This window comes from Phyllosticta citriasiana, assembly GCF_038021145.1.
Source record: "Phyllosticta citriasiana strain CBS 120426 chromosome Unknown IWZ02scaffold_8, whole genome shotgun sequence".
NCBI classification, from domain to species: Eukaryota; Fungi; Ascomycota; class Dothideomycetes; order Botryosphaeriales; family Phyllostictaceae; genus Phyllosticta; species Phyllosticta citriasiana.
This window is the reverse complement of record NW_027117285.1, coordinates 767492-785294: the sequence shown is the minus strand read 5'-3', so window position 1 is coordinate 785294 and position 17803 is coordinate 767492. Positions and strand designations below refer to the sequence as shown.

The 17803-nt window shown below is 55.5% G+C and overlaps 7 protein-coding genes across 7 annotated transcripts; 4 read left to right on the top strand and 3 right to left on the bottom strand.

Annotated features, from left to right (window-relative positions):
* Positions 1 to 1272: 1272 nt before the first annotated feature.
* On the bottom strand, positions 1273 to 2190 carry IWZ02DRAFT_295204 (uncharacterized protein). Its single transcript, XM_066763848.1, has one exon. It carries the CDS (start codon positions 1921 to 1923, stop codon positions 1456 to 1458), a length of 468 nt encoding a protein of 155 aa, XP_066621717.1. The 5' UTR covers positions 1924 to 2190; the 3' UTR covers positions 1273 to 1455.
* On the top strand, positions 2191 to 4163 carry IWZ02DRAFT_295210 (velvet factor-domain-containing protein). The gene is made up of 2 exons (XM_066763849.1): positions 2191 to 3266; positions 3317 to 4163. The coding sequence occupies exons 1-2, from the start codon at positions 2458 to 2460 to the stop codon at positions 3966 to 3968; spliced, it is 1461 nt and encodes a 486-aa protein (XP_066621716.1). The 5' UTR covers positions 2191 to 2457; the 3' UTR covers positions 3969 to 4163.
* Positions 4164 to 4451: 288 nt separating this feature from the next.
* On the top strand, positions 4452 to 6773 carry IWZ02DRAFT_454351 (CTP synthase-like protein). The gene is made up of 6 exons (XM_066767712.1): positions 4452 to 4653; positions 4706 to 4738; positions 4807 to 4847; positions 4924 to 4985; positions 5038 to 5509; positions 5570 to 6773. The coding sequence occupies exons 1-6, from the start codon at positions 4629 to 4631 to the stop codon at positions 6695 to 6697; spliced, it is 1761 nt and encodes a 586-aa protein (XP_066621715.1). The 5' UTR covers positions 4452 to 4628; the 3' UTR covers positions 6698 to 6773.
* Positions 6774 to 7151: 378 nt separating this feature from the next.
* Positions 7152 to 8104, bottom strand: IWZ02DRAFT_491449 (NUDIX hydrolase domain-like protein; the record flags this gene model as incomplete). The annotated part of the gene is made up of 3 exons (XM_066769745.1): positions 7152 to 7761; positions 7946 to 7980; positions 8063 to 8104. 3 exons carry the CDS (start codon positions 8102 to 8104, stop codon positions 7152 to 7154), a joined length of 687 nt encoding a protein of 228 aa, XP_066621714.1.
* A 157-nt stretch (positions 8105 to 8261) lies between these two features.
* On the top strand, positions 8262 to 9389 carry IWZ02DRAFT_294917 (uncharacterized protein). The gene has a single exon (XM_066763846.1). It carries the CDS (start codon positions 8507 to 8509, stop codon positions 9185 to 9187), a length of 681 nt encoding a protein of 226 aa, XP_066621713.1. The 5' UTR covers positions 8262 to 8506; the 3' UTR covers positions 9188 to 9389.
* A 953-nt stretch (positions 9390 to 10342) lies between these two features.
* Positions 10343 to 12846, top strand: IWZ02DRAFT_295072 (putative carboxypeptidase S1). Its single transcript, XM_066763847.1, has 6 exons — positions 10343 to 10991; positions 11041 to 11165; positions 11217 to 11888; positions 11936 to 12006; positions 12079 to 12274; positions 12328 to 12846. Exons 1-6 carry the CDS (start codon positions 10690 to 10692, stop codon positions 12390 to 12392), a joined length of 1431 nt encoding a protein of 476 aa, XP_066621712.1. The 5' UTR covers positions 10343 to 10689; the 3' UTR covers positions 12393 to 12846.
* A 448-nt stretch (positions 12847 to 13294) lies between these two features.
* Positions 13295 to 14554, bottom strand: IWZ02DRAFT_470214 (putative extracellular polygalacturonase; the record flags this gene model as incomplete). Its single annotated transcript, XM_066768780.1, has 4 exons — positions 13295 to 13731; positions 13786 to 14175; positions 14222 to 14294; positions 14345 to 14554. 4 exons carry the CDS (start codon positions 14552 to 14554, stop codon positions 13295 to 13297), a joined length of 1110 nt encoding a protein of 369 aa, XP_066621711.1.
* Between the last annotated feature and the right edge of the window lie 3249 nt (positions 14555 to 17803).

The following is a 17803-nucleotide window of genomic DNA, read 5'->3' as shown; positions in this document are numbered from 1 at the left end:
TATAACCCTAGGATGCGCGACATGAAATCAGTTGACATCAACCGACAGAATTGACAATGGCCCTGTCAGCTTTTGGCGGACAAGGTGGCATCATCCGCAACGGCAAGAGATAAATTCTCTCATGTATTGGACTTGCCGTTCCAACGAGTGACTCGTTTTCGACGCGTCACTGACTACTGTTTTGATGAAGCGGACTCAGTCGAGGGCTTTATATCCGAACATGGCTGACGGGACTCGATGTGTGCAGTATTGACTTTGCGTGTGGGACCAAGGGCTTTCGGCAATGCCAGTTCTGGAGGAGCAGTCACATTGACTGTAAGCAGTGATTAAGCATACGCACATGGCGGAGTGTCTCTCCACTCATGCGGCTCTCTGGACAAAGTGGTCGGCAGTCGGAGGAGGACCATGTCGCGGAAGATGCCATCCATGGGGTGTCAAGCCTGGTTCCTGGTTTTGGTCTGGGTGATTCATGACAATAAGCTCACGCTAGGGTCGACATGGCCCGAACGCCTCGCCACGTCCCGCACCTCCACCAAGCCAAACCAAACCAAACCCGACGGAACCTGTTGACCTGACGTCCCCGCATCACATCACCACCAAAAGAGTCGACATCCTTGGACCCGCTCTGATCCGGCCCGATCTGCGACAAAATGCCAGCACGCCGTCTATTGAAGCCAGGGACCTCGGAATACGCAAGCGGAGAAGCTTCCTGTTACTATCGGCCGGTCCCCGGTTCACGTCCTGGGCTTGCAGCTTCTCCCGGGTCAGGGATCACGGAGATGATCAAGGGAGGGATCCTCACATGACAGACTCGTCGAGTCGTCGTCAAATGTTGCGGCAAAGGCGTTGATCGTCGCCGGGCCTCTGGACGCAAGCGAAACGAGCAAACGCATGCATCAAAGGTCCACCGCCACACCCGCCCGCGTCACACAAACGCTATCAAGAGCTTCATTCCAGTCATGGTGCCCTCGCCGCATCCGGGACGAGGGAGAGTCGTCGACGACAAGCATAAAGCGAGACGTTTTTCTCCCCCCAGAGGCAGGCTTCCGCGCGAGCGTCGCACAGGACATGAAGTTCGAGACATGGCGACAGCAGACAGCAGACCGCCAGTGTCTACATGCGCGCTTCGGTGGGCCGCCTTATATAAGGCTTGGGAGCGGGTGCCGAGGGCGACACCACAGCTCCCAGGACATGGGTGTGATGCAGGCGTTGCTCAAAGCATCTGGTGTGGCCGTTGATGCCGAGGGAATCAACCCATCAACGGCAGCTAAGGGGGCCCGTTGACAGATGCAGCGATTCCTGGTTGCCAGTCGCACACATGTTGACCATTCCATCATCCCTCGCATGTCTCGTCTCGTCTCTCGGTCTTGTGTGTGTGCTGGCAGCCTCTCTGCCACCGACACCGACACCACACCTCCACTACCACCACCACCACCACCACCACCACACTCACACTTACAACCGAGTTACATGCCAGATCAATTGGACGTGACACATGCGGCATCTGTCGATCCGAAACACTGCCCAGCGCCTGTCCGATTTCAAAGGAGGAAAAAAAAAAAAAAAAAAAAAGGCAGTGCAAGCAGCATTCGATGATGCGCGACGAAAATGCGCTTCTGCACCTGCATGACAGGTCTTAATGGAAGAGAAACGCCGGCTCCTTGCGCCCTCTCTCCCGGCCGGCGGGACAGGCCCAGCAGCGTGTGCTCCTGTAAGGTGCGGGTAGTGCACCCCCCAGTCCCAGCTCTCTGCTGCCCGGGCGGTGCCCCAAGTTTGACGCACCCCCGGCACACGTCCTGGCCTGGCTGTACCAAGCAGCACCGACAGTGTGCTGGAGCTGCTCAAAACCCAGAGCAGTAGAAGCAGCATAAACCGAGTTAAAAATCCTGGCTTGCCGCCGGAACGCCAGGCAAGCCATCCCATCCCAATCCCGTCCGTCCACCCACCCACCACCCATCGCCCACCACCCTCGACTCTCCACCCTCTCACACAACGCACTCTACTACCTACAACATCCACTGCCGCCGCCGCCGCCGCCGCCGCCTCGTCCGCCTCTCGCTTCCCCCGGCCCTGCAGTGGCCATCACGGCAAGCGGTGCCACAGCCGGTCATTCGCTCTACCAGCTTGTTGCAAATGTCTGGCGTGAGGCTTTGGCATCCCTGGAACAAAGTGAGCGTAGCGGATAGCCGAAGCTACCACTGATCCTGAATCGCTGCTCAAGGGGCGTCGACTCGCTCGCTGCCCATGTCGATCCAGATACAACCTTGACACCGCGGCCCGTTCGTGCCTTTTTAACCTCCGTATCCGCCTCGCTGGGCCGCCGTGCTGGACGATTGTTTCGACCTCACCGACTCTGGCATTTGGTCTGCGCTCGCCGTCGTCCCAGCTGTTGCGACGCGGAGCTCCCCATGCGGCTTCGTGCATCGCCTGCTGCTGCCGACTCCTAACAACACACGTATGTCCCGACCTCCAGTCCCGCCGCCGCTACATCCTCCCAACTCGTCCGACGATTCTGCCATGGCTATGACCGAGACTCAAAATCTCCCCCATTTTCCGCCGCCGCCGCATTTTGGCGATCCCTATCGCCGTCTGCCCCAGCCTGTCCAACTTCCTCCCCTCTCTATTCCTCGAGACCCTGGCCGACCAGATATTCCGCCATTCCTCTCTCCCTCGCAACGTTCGCTACCTTCTATCCACTCACTCCCAACGACCACGGCCTCCAGACCGGAGCCACGAACGCAGACCCGCTCTGCTGCCCCAGTCGAAAAGCTGCTCTTATCCAACCCTTACTCCCCACCTCGTTCGGACCCTCCATACTCTCCACCTCGCCAGCAACCGACCCATCAACACCATGCGCACCATCAATATGGACGCCAGGCTTCGCCAAGGACCATCTTGGACAGCAAGCTGCTCCCAAGGGATTCAATAGGGCGCTACCCACCGGAACCCGTTAGACGTGTCCATCCAGAGCCGTCATATCTTCCACCGGCCAACCCTTTGCCTCCACCCCCGAGGCAGCATCAACCTTACCAAGCGCTGCCATCCCCCAGCTATACATCAAGCTACTCTTCTAGCAATACGTCCTATCGTACTTCGATAGACTCTCATCGCAGCCCAGGTCCTCCTTCATATGGTCCTCCGGTCTCGTACCCTGAACCAGCTGCTCCGGTCCCGGTCCAAAGACATCCACCACCACCTCCCGTTGCAAATCCCGGCCCAGGAATATCACCGAACCTACCCTACCGCGGACCATCATTAGACAAAAAGTATGCTGCGTCACCCATGGACCGGAAAACATTGCTAACAGCACCTCTAGTCAATACGAGTACAAGCTCATCGTGAGGCAGCAGCCTGTCGCAGCACGAGCTTGTGGCTTTGGCGAGCGCGACCGACGAGTCATCGATCCGCCACCAATCATCCAACTTCTGGTTACAGACCCCAAAACCGGGCAGTCGGACCCAGACGAGCTGAGGTACTCACTAAACGTAGTCCACTGCACACTCTGGAATGCCGACGGCACGAGCGAGGAGACGGCTCTTGTCCAGCCTGACCGACGGACTACAAGGAGGCTCATGGGACAACTTGTTGCATCGCCGTCGGTGGCCAAGGACGAGCACGACGTCGAGGGTTGCTTCTTCTGTTTCCCAGATCTTTCTTGTCGAACCCACGGTCGATACCGTTTACGATTTGTCCTCATGCGTATCGACCCAATGAATCTCCACGTTGGCGGGCTCATGCCAATCCTGACCGAAGTGCTGAGTGACGTTTTCCACGTCTATACTGCAAAAGACTTTCCTGGAATGCGGCCCAGCAGTGCACTTACACGGGCATTGAAGCTTCAGGGATGCAACATTCAAGTCAAAAAGGGCAACGAAAAGGCGCTGGCACGACGGCGAGTCAGCAACATTAGCGAGGAAGAGCAAGATGACGACGAATCCAACGCGGGACGAAAGAGGCGTCGAGAGTAGAATTTTGATTGAATCACGGATTGCCCAAGGCAAAATCACGGTCTGAATCACGAGCATTATGGGTTCATTTTAAAGCTGGCATGGCATACCCACTCCGTTGGCCTTCTTTTGGAGCGACGCTTGTTTGGAGAGAACTGCCTTGGTGTTTTAGTTTCTCGGGATGTCGTCAGGCAAGTTATGCAGCAGCACTTTGCCGACCCTGTATGGCGGCGAGAGCATCCTATGAATCTTCTGATGAGAAATTCTGTCTACGACTTATGGAAGGGAATTGACGACCGGCACGTGCATGAATTTATGGCGGGGTGCAGTAATAGTGATGGTTAGTCTTGTACGAAGATGGAGGAGAGGAATCAACTTGACATACTACATTGAGTTTGAGTAGCTACGTGGATGCGGATTGCTGCAGGCAGAGACACGCCAAGACATGTTGGACGGCTAGACGCTTCAATTCCGCGTCGCGCTAGAACAGGTCAACAGCGATGCGCGTTAGGTGGTTCAAGTTTGGACCGGCTCTCTCGCCTCCCGCGGCGCCCGCGACTTCAGCCCTAGCCGATTGGCCCCACCCAATATTTTTTTCTCGCGGCCTGCTTCACCTTACTCTTTTCTTCCTTCCCCCTGGCAAGAGCCAGGAAAAGGCACAATAACCTCGAGACCATCATCATGAAGTACGTTCTCGTGTCTGGAGGCAAGTCTCGATCATCACCTGAATCTCTGGCACGCGCTCTAACTCTTTGCAGGTGTCATTAGCGGCGTTGGCAAGGGCATCATCGGTGCGACCGTCCCCTCCATGAAATAGCCGCGAGTCGCGTGAACTCTAGCTGATCCGACGCGTTTGAAGCCTCGTCGACTGGCCTGCTGCTCAAGACGATCGGACTCAAGATATGTGGCCCACCGTGACGCGTCCACCCAGTCTGCGCGCCTTTATTCGGACTCAACATGCTGACCGGCTATGCACGTCTCGTCGATCAAAATCGACCCGTACCTCAATGTCGATGCGGGTACCATGAACCCCAAGGAGTATGTGCTTCAATCGCCCTGGGTCTCGAGCGCCTGCTGACCAGATCTCAAGGCACGGCGAGGTCTTTGTGCTCAGCGACGGCGGCGAAGTCGACCTCGACCTCGGCAACTACGAGCGCTACCTCAACATCACCTTGACGCGCGAAAATAACATCACTACGGGCAAGATATACCAGCATGTTATTGAAAAGGAGCGCCGCGGCGACTACCTGGGCAAGACTGTGCAGGTGGTTCCCCACATCACCGATGCCATTCAGGCATGGATCGAGCGAGTCGCCAAGATTCCCGTCGACGACACCAACGAGGAGCCCGATGTTTGCATCGTCGAGCTGGGAGGAACCGTCGGCGACATTGAGAGCATGCCCTTTGTCGAGGCGCTGACGCAGCTGCGGCACCGGGCTGGCAAGAACAATTTTCTCAACATCCACGTCTCGTACGTGCCGACAATCAACGGGGAGCAAAAGACCAAGCCAACCCAACACGCCGTCAAGAGCGTGCGCAGCGCTGGCCTGATTCCCGATTTGGTATGCAATGAGCCGCTCCGCACACCCTGGCGCAGTTCTACTAACGCGCCGCTTTTTTAGATTGCCTGCCGATGCGAGCGCCCGCTGGAGCGTAGCACGATTGAGAAGATTGCGCATCACTGCCAAGTCGAGGTCCAGCAGGTCGTCGCGGTGCGCGACATGCCCACAATCTACCAGGTGCCTGTGCTGCTGGAAGAGCAAGGCTTGATTCCGCTGCTCCGTGAGGCCTTCAAGATCCAGGGCGACGCCATCCCGGCGACCATGGTGAAAAAGGGGCGCAAGATCTGGCAGCAGTGGAAGAGCTTGACTGTCACGCAAGACCACTATTACGAGCAGGTCAACGTTGCGTTGGTGGGCAAATACATTGAACTCCACGACTCGTACCTGTCGGTCATCAAGTCTTTGGAGCACTCGGCGATGCGGTGCCGGCGCAAGCTCAACCTGATTTGGGTCGACGCAGAGCATCTGGAGCCGTTGACGCGCCAGAGCGACCCGGCCAAGTTCCACAAGGCCTGGCACCAAGTCTGCACGGCATCTGGCGTTCTGGTGCCAGGCGGCTTCGGCCAACGCGGCACCGAAGGCATGATGGCAGCGGCAAAGTGGGCCCGCGACAACCGTACCCCGTACCTAGGCGTGTGCCTGGGTATGCAAGTCGCCGTCATCGAATACGCTCGCACGATGTGCGGCATTGCGGACGCCACGTCGGAAGAGTTCAACGCCAAAGCCACGGACAAGGTCATTGTCTTTATGCCCGAAATCGACAAGGCCACTATGGGTGGCACGATGCGGTTGGGGCTCCGGCCGACCGTCTTCCAGCCCGGCAGCGAGTGGTCGCGCCTGCGCGCCCTCTACAACAACGCCCCCGAGGTCCTCGAGCGCCACCGCCACCGCTATGAAGTCAACCCGACCTACATTGAGCGCCTTGAGCAGGCCGGCCTCACCTTCATCGGCAAGGATGACAAGGGCGAGCGCATGGAGATTGTAGAGCTCAAGGACCACCCCTATTTCGTTGGTGTCCAGTACCACCCCGAGTACCTCTCGCGGGTCCTCGACCCCTCTCGTCCCTACTTGGGCTTCATCGCTGCCAGCGCTGGCTGTCTCGAGCAGGTCACGGCCGACCTCGATACCGACGGCATCGACTCGCCCGTCAATGGCGTCAACGGTGCTGCCAACGGCAAGGACTTTTAGGAGGATCCCACGAGTCCCACGCCAGAGAAATCAATCTCGAGCGAGGAGAGCTTCTTTTTTTTTTTTTTTTTTTTTTAAACCAGGGTCGAATGACTGGCCTGGGTGATGAGATTAAATCAAAAAAGATGGAAGGACGGTTTGGATACGGCAATTGGTTACGCGGATGTAAATCTTTCGCTTTCGCTTCACTGCAGGGGGCTTCTTTACGGCGTTGAGGATGGGGCAGGCGAACATGGGGGCACTGTCATTTGCAGGATATTGACGGGTTCTTCATTCTAATACAAGTCTACGTCTTGTCTGTCTGATCTTGGATCTTGTCCTTGTCTTCTGTACAAGGGTGCTCCTAAGATGCTGCTCAAATCTTGTTGCAGTCCTTTGGACTTGGCACTCTATGCACTGTCATCTTGACAGACGGCGTAAGAATCTTGCCATGGCCTCCATTCCTCACCTACCTCTACGCCGAAAAGGGCTTGCTCGTGTCAAGAACACCAGCCCACTTCTTGGCCGCCTCAATGCCCTCCGCCAGCGTACCGACCCGCGCATCAATGGCATAGCCCTCCTTCTCCAAGCGCACACACTCGGCATACAAGTTGCTCAACTCGACGCTAAAGCACTCGATGAATTCATTCTCCTCGAGCTGCGTCTGCCTGACGCCATCTGCATTCTCGGGCGCCGTGACGTCAATCTCGACGTGCACCATTTGCAGATTGCAATTGCAGAAGCCCGGATCGTTGTACATGATAGGCGAGATGGTAGCGTGGCCAGAGTGCGGCGAGGCAATGGCGCGGCCTATGTAGCCCGTCTCCTCGCGCAGCTCGCGCAGCGCGCACACCTCGGCGCTCTCGCCCACGTCGATGAGGCCCGCCGGCACCTCGATGCAGACTTTGCCGACGGGTGGCCGAAACTGCTTTTGCATGAGCAGCCGCGGCGCCGCCGTGGGCGACTTGGGGTTTACGAGGAAGGCGAGGATGCCGACGCCATCGATGGCGGCGCCCTCTGGACGCGTTGTGCGGCGCGCGGATTCCCAGTCGCGGGTCTTGTTGAGAGGGTCGGTGTAGGTTGTTCTGGAGGAGAGCGGACGCGGTTAGCGGCGAGGCGGGGCGAGGTGAGCGGACGACATGGACGAGGGCGTGTTTCGAACAGTATTCGGAGAGAATGGCGGTGGGCGTTGTCTCGTTTCCAGCGGGCAATGTGTGAGGTATAGGTAGGCGGATGGACTCGATCGACCAGGCGGTGAGAATGGCTTACTTGACGAGGCGCGTCCAGCGCGCTTCCCAAGGATCCTGTACCGAATCAGCTTCATGGTCTGGTGGTCATGATTCTCTCTCCTCGGTCCGTGGGTCGACGTCGTGGTTGTGCAAGTACAAGAGGCTCCTCCTTGATGATCTTTGCGTCGGCGGCAGACATGATGGACAGGGGCTTTGCGCTTCACGTCTGGTGGTTGGATAGGTTTCTGGTGGCAGAGGGGTGAGAAGTTTAGTGGGCGGTGTCGGTGGTGTACTGTAGCTGCCCCGCGTGTAGCGGATTGACGTCCACCAGGGTCCGTGGCCGCTCTGTTTTACGTGTAGTTCGTTGTTCCTTGCACCACGCGCGGGCATCGCACTTCAACACCTCGACAATAACAACAACAACAACATGCGGTCAAGGCCATCTTTGCCTTGCTTCAAAGCCATCGCCCATGTCTTTCAAATATCCCGGTTCACGTCGGCTTCATTTTAAGAACGCGTCCCCGTCCTTGCTTTGGCCGCCAGTCCTGGGTCTCAACGGTCGTACCAATTCCTTCGTCCGCGCGGTTCCGCTTTATCGGTCATGATTCTGGCAACAGTACATGAGGCTTTTCTCTTTCCCGATGCTGCCCTGCAGCCATCCGACCTCTCCATTCCTCTTGGTATGAAATCACCTCGCTGGCGTCCAATCACGGCGGGCCACGGTCGTCCGTGTCACTTGCGACAGCTCGTACGCTCCTCCAGGGTCCCGATGGCCCAAACTGGACGTGGTGGAAAGTCGCAACATGCAAACTGCCGTCACCAGATCTCGCTGACCCGGTTTCCTACCTACACTAATCACAAATACCTTGGTGCCGTGCTACTTGGTGTGAGACATGAAGCAGCCGCACATGCTCCATCGATCGTGGATGCCACAGACGTTAGCGCTCGCCTCTTGGCCGGCCGCTGGGAAAATCAACCAGTGCTGTATGGTCCAAACATTTATTGCATTTCCGCCCTCTCAGATTTCCTTTTTTTCCACCTTCACGACCTTGCTGCAGGGATTTGGATATATTCCGACGTATCGTTTTCCATCGAGTGGGCTCCTTGTCTCATGCTTTCACCGCCAGTCCTGTCAGCGCATCTGGGTGGTTGCAATTCGAAGCGCGTCCGATGCCCATGTGTTGCCGCGCACAAGGCACACTTGGCTACTGCAGCTGGTAAAACATCAAGTAAATGCGGCTCCAAGTTTCCAGGTGGTTGGTCTGTTTCGCCAGCCACTTGACGCATGGGGACTTGGTCCGACACACAAAGTCATCCGAATCCCAGGGGCCCGTTGTTGGTCATCTCTCCACAAGCAGCATTCCTTCAGACTGTAAGCCAATCCAACCCACCACGGTTGTCCTACCCTTTTCTCGTGACACTGCCTTGGTTCCAAGCTCTTTTCGCCCAAGCTACCAATCATTGTTTAGGACATTTGACCCTTTTGGCCAGCCACAATCTTTTTCCTTTTGACTGGTCCAGGAACGGCCGTTGAGGAACTTGCCGACGGCTCGAATTGGTTTTTCTCATCACCGTATGACTGCTTGTCTCGAACATTCAGGAAATCTGAGATTGTTTGGCTTCGGCAGTGACGTGGTCGGTGCTGAGAAGCGGTCATGCCATCAGCACAGCCAGAGGCAGGTGTTCATCACCTTGGGCGGGATGTAACATGAATCCGATGGAAAGCATTTGAAAGTTGGGCAGCGAAAGTTTTGACTGAGCAAAGGCGTTTGCTGTTTGCATTCCAATACTTTGGGATGTGTTCAGCAACTGCAGCCGAGATGTGTCGAGGTACCGGAAGGCTGGATTCAGGGGAGCAATACGCAAGCGAGCCGCCTTTTTTCAGCGAGTCGACTGCCTTCGAGTGGGTGAGTATCGTTGAAACCAGGAACACTGACCTTTGGCACGAACAGAACATGTCGCAGGGGTTCGACCAGGCTCAGAAGACAAACATCCTGCGAAGTGACGGGCTAGTGAGCATTCTTGTCGTTTTCTGGATGCTGATGAACCACTTGCAGACGTCATCTTTGGCAAGGTCGGGCTACCTGTAGTCCACAGCGAGAAAGTCATCACGTTGCCAGGGCACCCGTGATGGGCGACACCTATCGCGTCCACACTTGCTTCTCTTCAATCAACATCATCACGTTTGATTTCGCCACCTTTGCGTGCCTGTTCTGCAGGTGCTCATGAACGATGGGTTCAGGGTCGGTCCGCACGTGGACGGCGTGTCGTCCGGAGGCCAAGGCGGATAAGGCAGGTCGCCTGTCGACGAAGCTAGCCTAACGGCTGCCACCTGCCACCTCTTATCGCATCGCGCTCCACAACTCGACGGCGTTGGATCACCTTGCGCCCCTGAATCTAGGCCTCCATCTGCCATTCGCTCATTACAGCGACCACCATCTGATCAGCTCCGCATGATTGGACTTGGTGCCGCCCAGGATCGCGGCCCACAGCCCGCTACAGTCTTCCAAGTGGACCGTTCATTCGTTGCTTGGCCGCTAAGGCCGTCGAAACCCCCACAACATGTCCTCTCGTGCTGTAGGGGAAAAGATGGGCCTTCCTATTACATGCTCTCTCCTTGCTTTCATTTATCCTCACCTGCTTGTCATGGCATAGCACATCCTTCTTGCAGATCATACGCCTGCCCAACTCAGCGTCAAAACTGACCTCACGTCTCCCTATTAAATCGCTTGCCTTGACGTCTTCTCGCTGTCCCGGTGTAACCACTCAGGACCGACATCTCCCATGAGGTTCAACGTTGCTACTTCGGCCTTGGCCCTCGTCCCTTGCGCGCTGGCTTTGGCCGCGCCCTCCCCTCACCTCCAAAACAAGCGCTCCACGGTGGTCAAAGAGGGCGTCCAGTACAATGTCTTTGAACACGCTGCCACCGGCGCCAAGCTGGAATATGTCAACAACTCGGGCATTTGCGAAACGACTCCAGGCGTTAACCAGTACTCTGGTTATCTCAGCGTCGGCGAAAACATGAACATGTGGTTCTGGTTTTTCGAGGCGCGCGAGAATGCCTCCACTGCACCACTTGCAGCATGGTACTCCGATCCAAAAATCATGGCTGACGCGTAACTCACAATTTCCCAGGTTTAATGGAGGCCCTGGATGCAGCAGCATGATTGGGCTGTTCCAAGAAAATGGCCCTTGTCACTTTGTGAATGGAAGCACTGAGCCCTCGCTAAATGAGTACAGCTTCAACGAGTATGCCAATGGTAGGTTTTTTGCGGCTAAAAGCAGGTGATAATTTCACTAAAGTTGTCAAGTCATCTACATTGATCAGCCTATCGGCGTCGGCTTTTCGTACGGTGACGACCAGGTGACTTCTACGTACACAGCTGCTCCGTATGTCTGGAAGCTGCTCCAGGCATTTTTCGACCAGTTCCCGCAGTATGAGAGCAGAGACTTTGCCATTTTCACGGAATCCTACGGCGGTCACTACGGTCCCGAGTTTGCGTCTTACATCCTGGACCAGAACAAGGGCGTTGCCAACGGATCCGTTACGGGAGAAGAGATCAACCTTGTTGCCCTCGGCATTAACAACGGCTGGATAGACGCTGGAATCCAAGAAAAAGCGTACATTGACTTTGCCGTCAACAACACGTACAAGCAGATTCTCAGCCCCAGCGAAGCGCAGTCGTACTACAGTGCCTACAACAATGAGTGTTTGCCCGCAGTCAAGCAGTGCGAGAGCTCAGGCACCAACAATGCATGCATCAACGCCGACAACGTGTGCTACGACTCCATCGAAGGCCCAATTAGCGGAGCTGCAGACTTCAACGTCTACGATGTTCGCCTATCTGCCGATGCCGTTGATCCTCCTGAAACCTACACGGATTACTTGGCTCGTTCCGACGTAAAGAAAGCGATTGGCGCCAAGTCAAACTACTCTGAATGCCCTGATGCTGCGTACAACAAATTCTCCAGCACAGGAGACAGTACGTACCCCCTTGCCTTCGTTGGAGAAAACCACTGATTGCGTCAGACCCCCGCTCCTTTGTTCCTGAGCTGGAGGCTGTCATCCAAGCTGGAATTAGCACCATTTTCTGGGCAGGTGTAAGTCGAATTTCCAATTTCGCTCCTTTCTCTTCACATTCCCGCGAGATGAGCTAAGCCTTACGACAACAGGACGCCGACTGGATTTGCAACTGGGTGGGCAACTACGATGTCGCGCAAGCACTCGACTTTTCCGGCGCGAGCGCCTACCGTAGCGCTTCACTCGAGCCCTACACGGTCAATGGCGTCGAAAAGGGCACGTTCAAGACCGTCGATAACTTCTCTTTTCTGCGCGTGTACGAGGCAGGCCACGAGGTGCCATATTACCGTAAGTTGAGCCGCAGAAGAGACAGAGCCACGTACTGAATCTCCGTGTCGCAGAGCCCGAGGCCGCCCTCCAGGTGTTCAAGCAACTCATAAGCCAAGGTAAAATTTCTTCGACTTGACAGGCATGCGGGCGCAGCTGGTGTTCTTCAGTCTCGAGGTGGGCTAGAAACCAAAAAGGGTATGTGTGTAAATTTGGCTCCGGGATTCAGTAGTCAAGCCAGCCAAATGACGTCCCACAACGCTGTGAGCACGCAATGATTCACCACGATCCTAAATGATTTGATGAACACGAGCTCTGAGCCTTTTGTGTCTGTTTGGCGTTGCCGGTGGGCTTGCTCTTAAGCTTAAATTTAAGCTTCGGTAGCTCTTCCCACTTTTTCTCCACCCGGCCTGCGACGCTAGGACACTTCAACGTTGCGCAACGCGTGCAGTCTTTACGTCTGCCTCCGATATGCTGCCGTCGTTCCCATTGATGCTCGTCATCTATGCTCTTCTCGACTCGCCGTTCCGTGCGCACAATTCAAGATCGTCACTGCCACCCACCGACCCGCAATCGGCATTGACTGGAAAAACTTTTGCTTCTGCTTGATTGACGCGTACACAAGATCTAAACTGACCGAATGTCAGGTCGAGGAGAGTGGGATTGACGCAGTGGGCTCCGAGATCGGGGGCCGACGAGCGGAGATGAGATTGTTGGTGGACTACTGCAAAAGGAGCATGTGTGTAAGAGATCAATGAAGCTTTTCCAAGAGCTGACGCAGCAGCTTTGGATCAACAGGGTCGATTTGGGAACGAGTTCGGTGAGACTCGGTAATGTCCCGGGAGGAAAATAATTGGAGCTGAGCACTGGATAGACAGGAGTAAGTTCAGGCACATGAGAACAGTTCTTTCCACCAAATGATTCATCAGTCGGATAGGGACAGGCTGAACAGATATTTACAAACAAGGTCAAGTTTCACACCACAAAATCATCGCGTCCAACTTGTACAAGCCACCACTCATCCACTGCACGAGAGCGCGCTTAGCAAGAAGCGCCTTTGGGGACACCGGAGCACTTATTGCTAGCCTTGCCACCGGTGATCGAGACGCCAGACCAAGTCCAATCAGAGCAAGAGCCATCACCGCAGAGGATGTAGACCCGGGTAGCATCGTTGGAGACGGAGCCGGTGACATCGGAGACGGTCAGGTCCGTGATGGGAACGCCGGTGGTGGGGGAGCCGGTGGGGGAGCCGTTCTCGTAGTCCTGCTCAATGACGATGCCGTACTTCGTGATGCCCGAGAGGGTGATGCCCGAGTAGGTCACGCCCTTGACCTCGCCCGTGGCGTCATAAACGGTCTTGATGCGCACGCCGTTCTGCGAGTCCTTGACCGTCGAGTCAGAGATGGTTACGTTGGAGACGTCGTTGTCGTCGCGGCCACCAACGGAGCCGATGGAGAGACCGTGACCACCGCTGCAGGCTGCAAAGGTTGTCAATTTTGTGGATTAATCGGTGGCGTTGTCGCGAAACTTACTGCCGCCGGTGAAAATGATGTTCTTGCCAGAGTTGATAGCCAGGCAGTCATCTTGGTTGTGGACAGTGGCGCCCTTGATGGTGACGCCGGTGGAGGAACCAACGTCGAAAGCGTCAGTGTTGTGGCCGAGAGCATGGCCGTCGGAGTTGGTCTTGTCGCCGTCGCTGTTGTCAATGGTGACGTTCTCAATGACCAGGTTCTCGGCGCCGTTGACTGAGAAGCACTGGACGGGGGTGTTCTTGATGTTGAGACCGGAGATGGTCGAGTCGGTCAAGTCGTGGGCGTAGAAGAACTTGGGCTTGGTGGTGCCGCCATTGGAGCCCTCTCCGTCCCACCACTTGGCACCGTTGCCGTCGAGCTCGTGGCCCTTAGCACCAGTGATGGTCAGACCTATGCTCATTAGGCTTGATTCAAGTATTTTCTTGGGTGAACATACCAGATCCAGAGAAGCGGACGAGCGGGCCCTCCCACTCTTTGTACTCGAAAGTAGTCGTACCCTGGAACTCGACCTGCGCTGTGTCAGGAATTGGCATCGCAAATTCAACAAGAGAGCACGAACGTAGGTGTTTTTGTTGAGGTCAGACAGGTCAAGAGTCTCGCCGGCCGGAACAGTGATGGCGGACAGGATGATGGTCGCGCAGTCGGCCTTGGACTTGGAAGCAGCACTGGCGTCGCTGAAGGTGCAAGAGTCGCTACGCTTGTTGATTTGGGCATCCTTGAGCGAAGGAGCAGCGGTGACGGCCGGAGCCGAAGGGGCAGCAATCGCCATTCGGGCGCCAGCGCTCAGGAGGAGACCAGCAATGGCCTTCTTGTTGTTGAGGTAAATCATTTTTTGCAGGTTGAGGATGTGATTCTTGGATTCAAAGAATGCAAAGCAACGCTATTGCCAGATTAGGGAATAAATGATGGTGGAGGATGTTGGTGAGGAGTGCCTGCCGTCGAATAGAGGCTTCCTTGGCCAAGGTCACCGATATATATACAAGTCTTCAACAACAGAGCCAACCAGCTCGGTCCATACCCGCTTGCCGGGCAACGACGGACGCCTGTGGTACCGTGACCAGGTTGTTTGGATAGCAAGACCGGCGCGATCGGTGTTGGACAGGAATAACAAAGTGATGAAAGGGGGGAAAGATGTGTTTCGGGGCGTCAATCCACATTGAGCGGGAGGCGGACCGAGTTGGCAGCGCCTTAGGATTCACAAAGTGGTGTTGTATGGAGCAAAAGAGCAGTGGTTGGCGGGAATTTGACCAGAGGCTTGGGAAGATCCGCTCGCGGCCCATCTCCGACAAGTTCAGTGTCGGTTTCAACCGCGCAGCCGAACGCACAGAAAGGACGGCAGCGCCCTGGGCGTGCACATGGAATATCTATCTGCCTTTTACTGTTTAGGCAGCTGACGCGTACATCGCACACTCTTACGCCATTGCAGCCGCTTCATCACTTTACATGCCAGACATCACACTTGCCTCGACTACCCTCCCCAAGTAGAACTTGTTCTGGACAGCTGGAGCATTCGACTCGTTCCAGGGTGACTGGTAATTCCAAGGGGAAAATTTACTTATCAGACAAATCCGAGTTGACGGAACGCCTGGAATATGAGTTTCGCAATGGGAACAGGGTAGCTACCGGTATTCTCTGTGTACAAGAGGTGCAGCTTCTTTGCCGTCCGTGTGTCTTTCGGGGGTTCGACACGGGACAATCCTCCGCGGCTAGACTCCACATCACTTTCGCCAACGCGCTTCCCTGCTCGCCATGTTCTGCCACCTGCTGCATGAATCAAACAGCCCCTGGACATCTCCCTGTCAACCAGCCTTGTCAAACAACAATGCGTTTGCTTCGAGCTCCTATACGCACAGTAATTGCCCGCTGTTACCAAGTGTTTCTAAAATCGCGGACTGCGGAAGGCGACATTGTGATTTCTGGCCAGAAATTGGCCTGCACGACCGAAAGCGTGGAAGGCGAAGGATGCAAAAGTCGAGCTTACTGAGTGTGCAGCTTCAAAATTGATCATGGAGGGTCTTTTCGCAATGGCGCTACACCGGTGCCCATCATTGCCTGTTTCGTGGAACCCCAGGCTGGAACTATCCGCCATATCGGCAGCACTTGAATCCGCCACAAAGAGCATGCTCGCAGAACAATCAGCACTGCTTGGAAATTATAGGCAATTCGGTCCGTACTGCCTCATCCCTTGTCGCGGTTCGGATGAATCAGGGAGACCTGGCCAAAATATCGAGGATCAATCGAGCTTCCATGGAGGACTGCGGTGAACCAGGACCTATCACCGGTCACTTTTTTTTTTTTTTGTCGGTAGGCGCCAGTTGGTGGCTTCTTTTGACAGGGCCGACCTATGCCCTCCTGATTGGATTTTCCCAGCGAGCGATTTTGCAGCTCAAAGAGTGATTCCATGACCCGAACATGGTCTGATACCTGAGCCGAAGCTTCGCCTCTAGGAGCGCGGTAGATATTTGGAACAGTAGTCCAGTAGACGCTCACCGTAGTATCGTCTTCTTGTAGATTCAAAGCAATGAGGGCGTTCTTATAGAGCGGGAGACTCCAAAAACTGTAGCTATGCAACGAAGAAGGCGATAGCGGGACGTCGTCAGCCCAGCGCCTCACGGTCCAGTCTGCCATATAGCTGTAACATGCCAAGATGCATCAAGCATTCTGGCCAAGCCAGAGCTCCGCTTGTCCACGCAAGCAAGATGCTTGGTTTCAAGCCAAGGAAAACCAAGAGAGCTTGTTTTCGAGGTTATGGAGACTTCCTGTCTCCCATCTCGTTGTCACTAGTTCAGCCAAGACGCGCGCCGCATCGAGGAGACTGTTTCCGGACACGCGCTGACGACTCTGACAGGCCCTGAATTTCCACAATGCCCTGATGCGAGTCCTTTCACATTGTTGAAAGCACCTGCTTGTCTCGTCGAGTGCCGCCAAGTTTCGGACGTGGTTCTCAATCGCACAGGACTCGCGGACTATCAGAGATTCTTTCGCAGCAATCAGCTGCAAGCGACGACTCTCTGGCTAATTGCTTTTCGAATATGGTCCACGGAACGCAGAGTGCCGGCAGCGACGAGAAAGTCGTCTGTCGGCCCGCGCATCCGCCTCAATTCCGATGTCAGGATCCGTGCAAGGAATCTCCAACCAGGACTTTCGAGCTTCCATTTTCGCCCTAGCAGCCTGCCTGAATGGGTCTAAGGACGTGTGGGGTAAGACGACAAGGTGTCAAACAACGTTCGCTGCATGTGAGTTGCTCATTTCCCGCTTTTTGGGTCGCTGGAAGACCAATCGGGACGATCGACGACTCGAGCCGCTCATACCGTAGATATCCACCAGGAAAGAAGAACTTCTCGATCAGCGAGCGAAGCAGCTGCGGTCTTTGGGCAAGATCATCTTCAATGCGCAGCGTGTCAGTAGATCAACCGCCCCCCCCCCCCCCCCCCCCCCCCGCAAATACTACCCTAGAAGGTCACACCAACTGGCCGCGAGGATCCGTAAGAGAAAGTGTCCCTTGAAGTGTTTTTGGACAACTGTGAGACTGCGAGATTTTTGAGCCCCGAGCGCTGTCTGCAAGTCAGCAGGTCAAGTGATTCAATCTGTACCCTTTTGCGTCCTCATCGTGTGTTGCATTTCGGGCATTATCTCTGCAGCCAACGCCTCAAGTAGAAGGAATACAGGATGAAGCTTTCGCTTATTCGCAGATGAGTTTCCCTCGCTGTCGTCGAGATGAGCGCTTAGCGCCAGAAACTTCTCTCCGAGACCGCGCCGCCGCATACCCCAAAGCCTACCTCTTTGTCAAGCTCGCGTTCGCAACGGCCGAAATGACGCTTGTCATCTACCCCTCACCGACAAGAAACGCTTGAAGGCACCGCGGACCTTGAACTGAGTTGAGCATCTCGAGCGTAATCGAGCTCTGCGGGTGTGGCCGCCGTCCGTGGTTAGTAGCACGTGCGTCTGCGGACATTGCGATCGACCAAGGTGCAAGATGAGAGGCAAAATCGAGTTGCGTCTCGGGGGCCACGACGCA

Excerpts from the sequence above, each read along its gene's own strand:
- IWZ02DRAFT_295210 (XM_066763849.1), top strand. The coding sequence starts at position 2,458 with ATGTCCCGACCTCCAGTCCCGCCGCCGCTACATCCTCCCAACTCGTCC. Across the intron at positions 3,267-3,316 it reads GGACCATCATTAGACAAAAA|TCAATACGAGTACAAGCTCA; the intron begins GTATGCTGCGTC and ends CAGCACCTCTAG.
- IWZ02DRAFT_294917 (XM_066763846.1), top strand. The coding sequence starts at position 8,507 with ATGATTCTGGCAACAGTACATGAGGCTTTTCTCTTTCCCGATGCTGCC.
- IWZ02DRAFT_295204 (XM_066763848.1), bottom strand. The coding sequence starts at position 1,923 with ATGGGATGGCTTGCCTGGCGTTCCGGCGGCAAGCCAGGATTTTTAACT.
- IWZ02DRAFT_454351 (XM_066767712.1), top strand. The coding sequence starts at position 4,629 with ATGAAGTACGTTCTCGTGTCTGGAG. Across the intron at positions 4,654-4,705 it reads GTACGTTCTCGTGTCTGGAG|GTGTCATTAGCGGCGTTGGC; the intron begins GCAAGTCTCGAT and ends AACTCTTTGCAG. Across the intron at positions 4,739-4,806 it reads CGTTGGCAAGGGCATCATCG|CCTCGTCGACTGGCCTGCTG; the intron begins GTGCGACCGTCC and ends ACGCGTTTGAAG.
- IWZ02DRAFT_295072 (XM_066763847.1), top strand. The coding sequence starts at position 10,690 with ATGAGGTTCAACGTTGCTACTTCGGCCTTGGCCCTCGTCCCTTGCGCG. Across the intron at positions 10,992-11,040 it reads ACTGCACCACTTGCAGCATG|GTTTAATGGAGGCCCTGGAT; the intron begins GTACTCCGATCC and ends ACAATTTCCCAG. Across the intron at positions 12,275-12,327 it reads CCACGAGGTGCCATATTACC|AGCCCGAGGCCGCCCTCCAG; the intron begins GTAAGTTGAGCC and ends TCCGTGTCGCAG.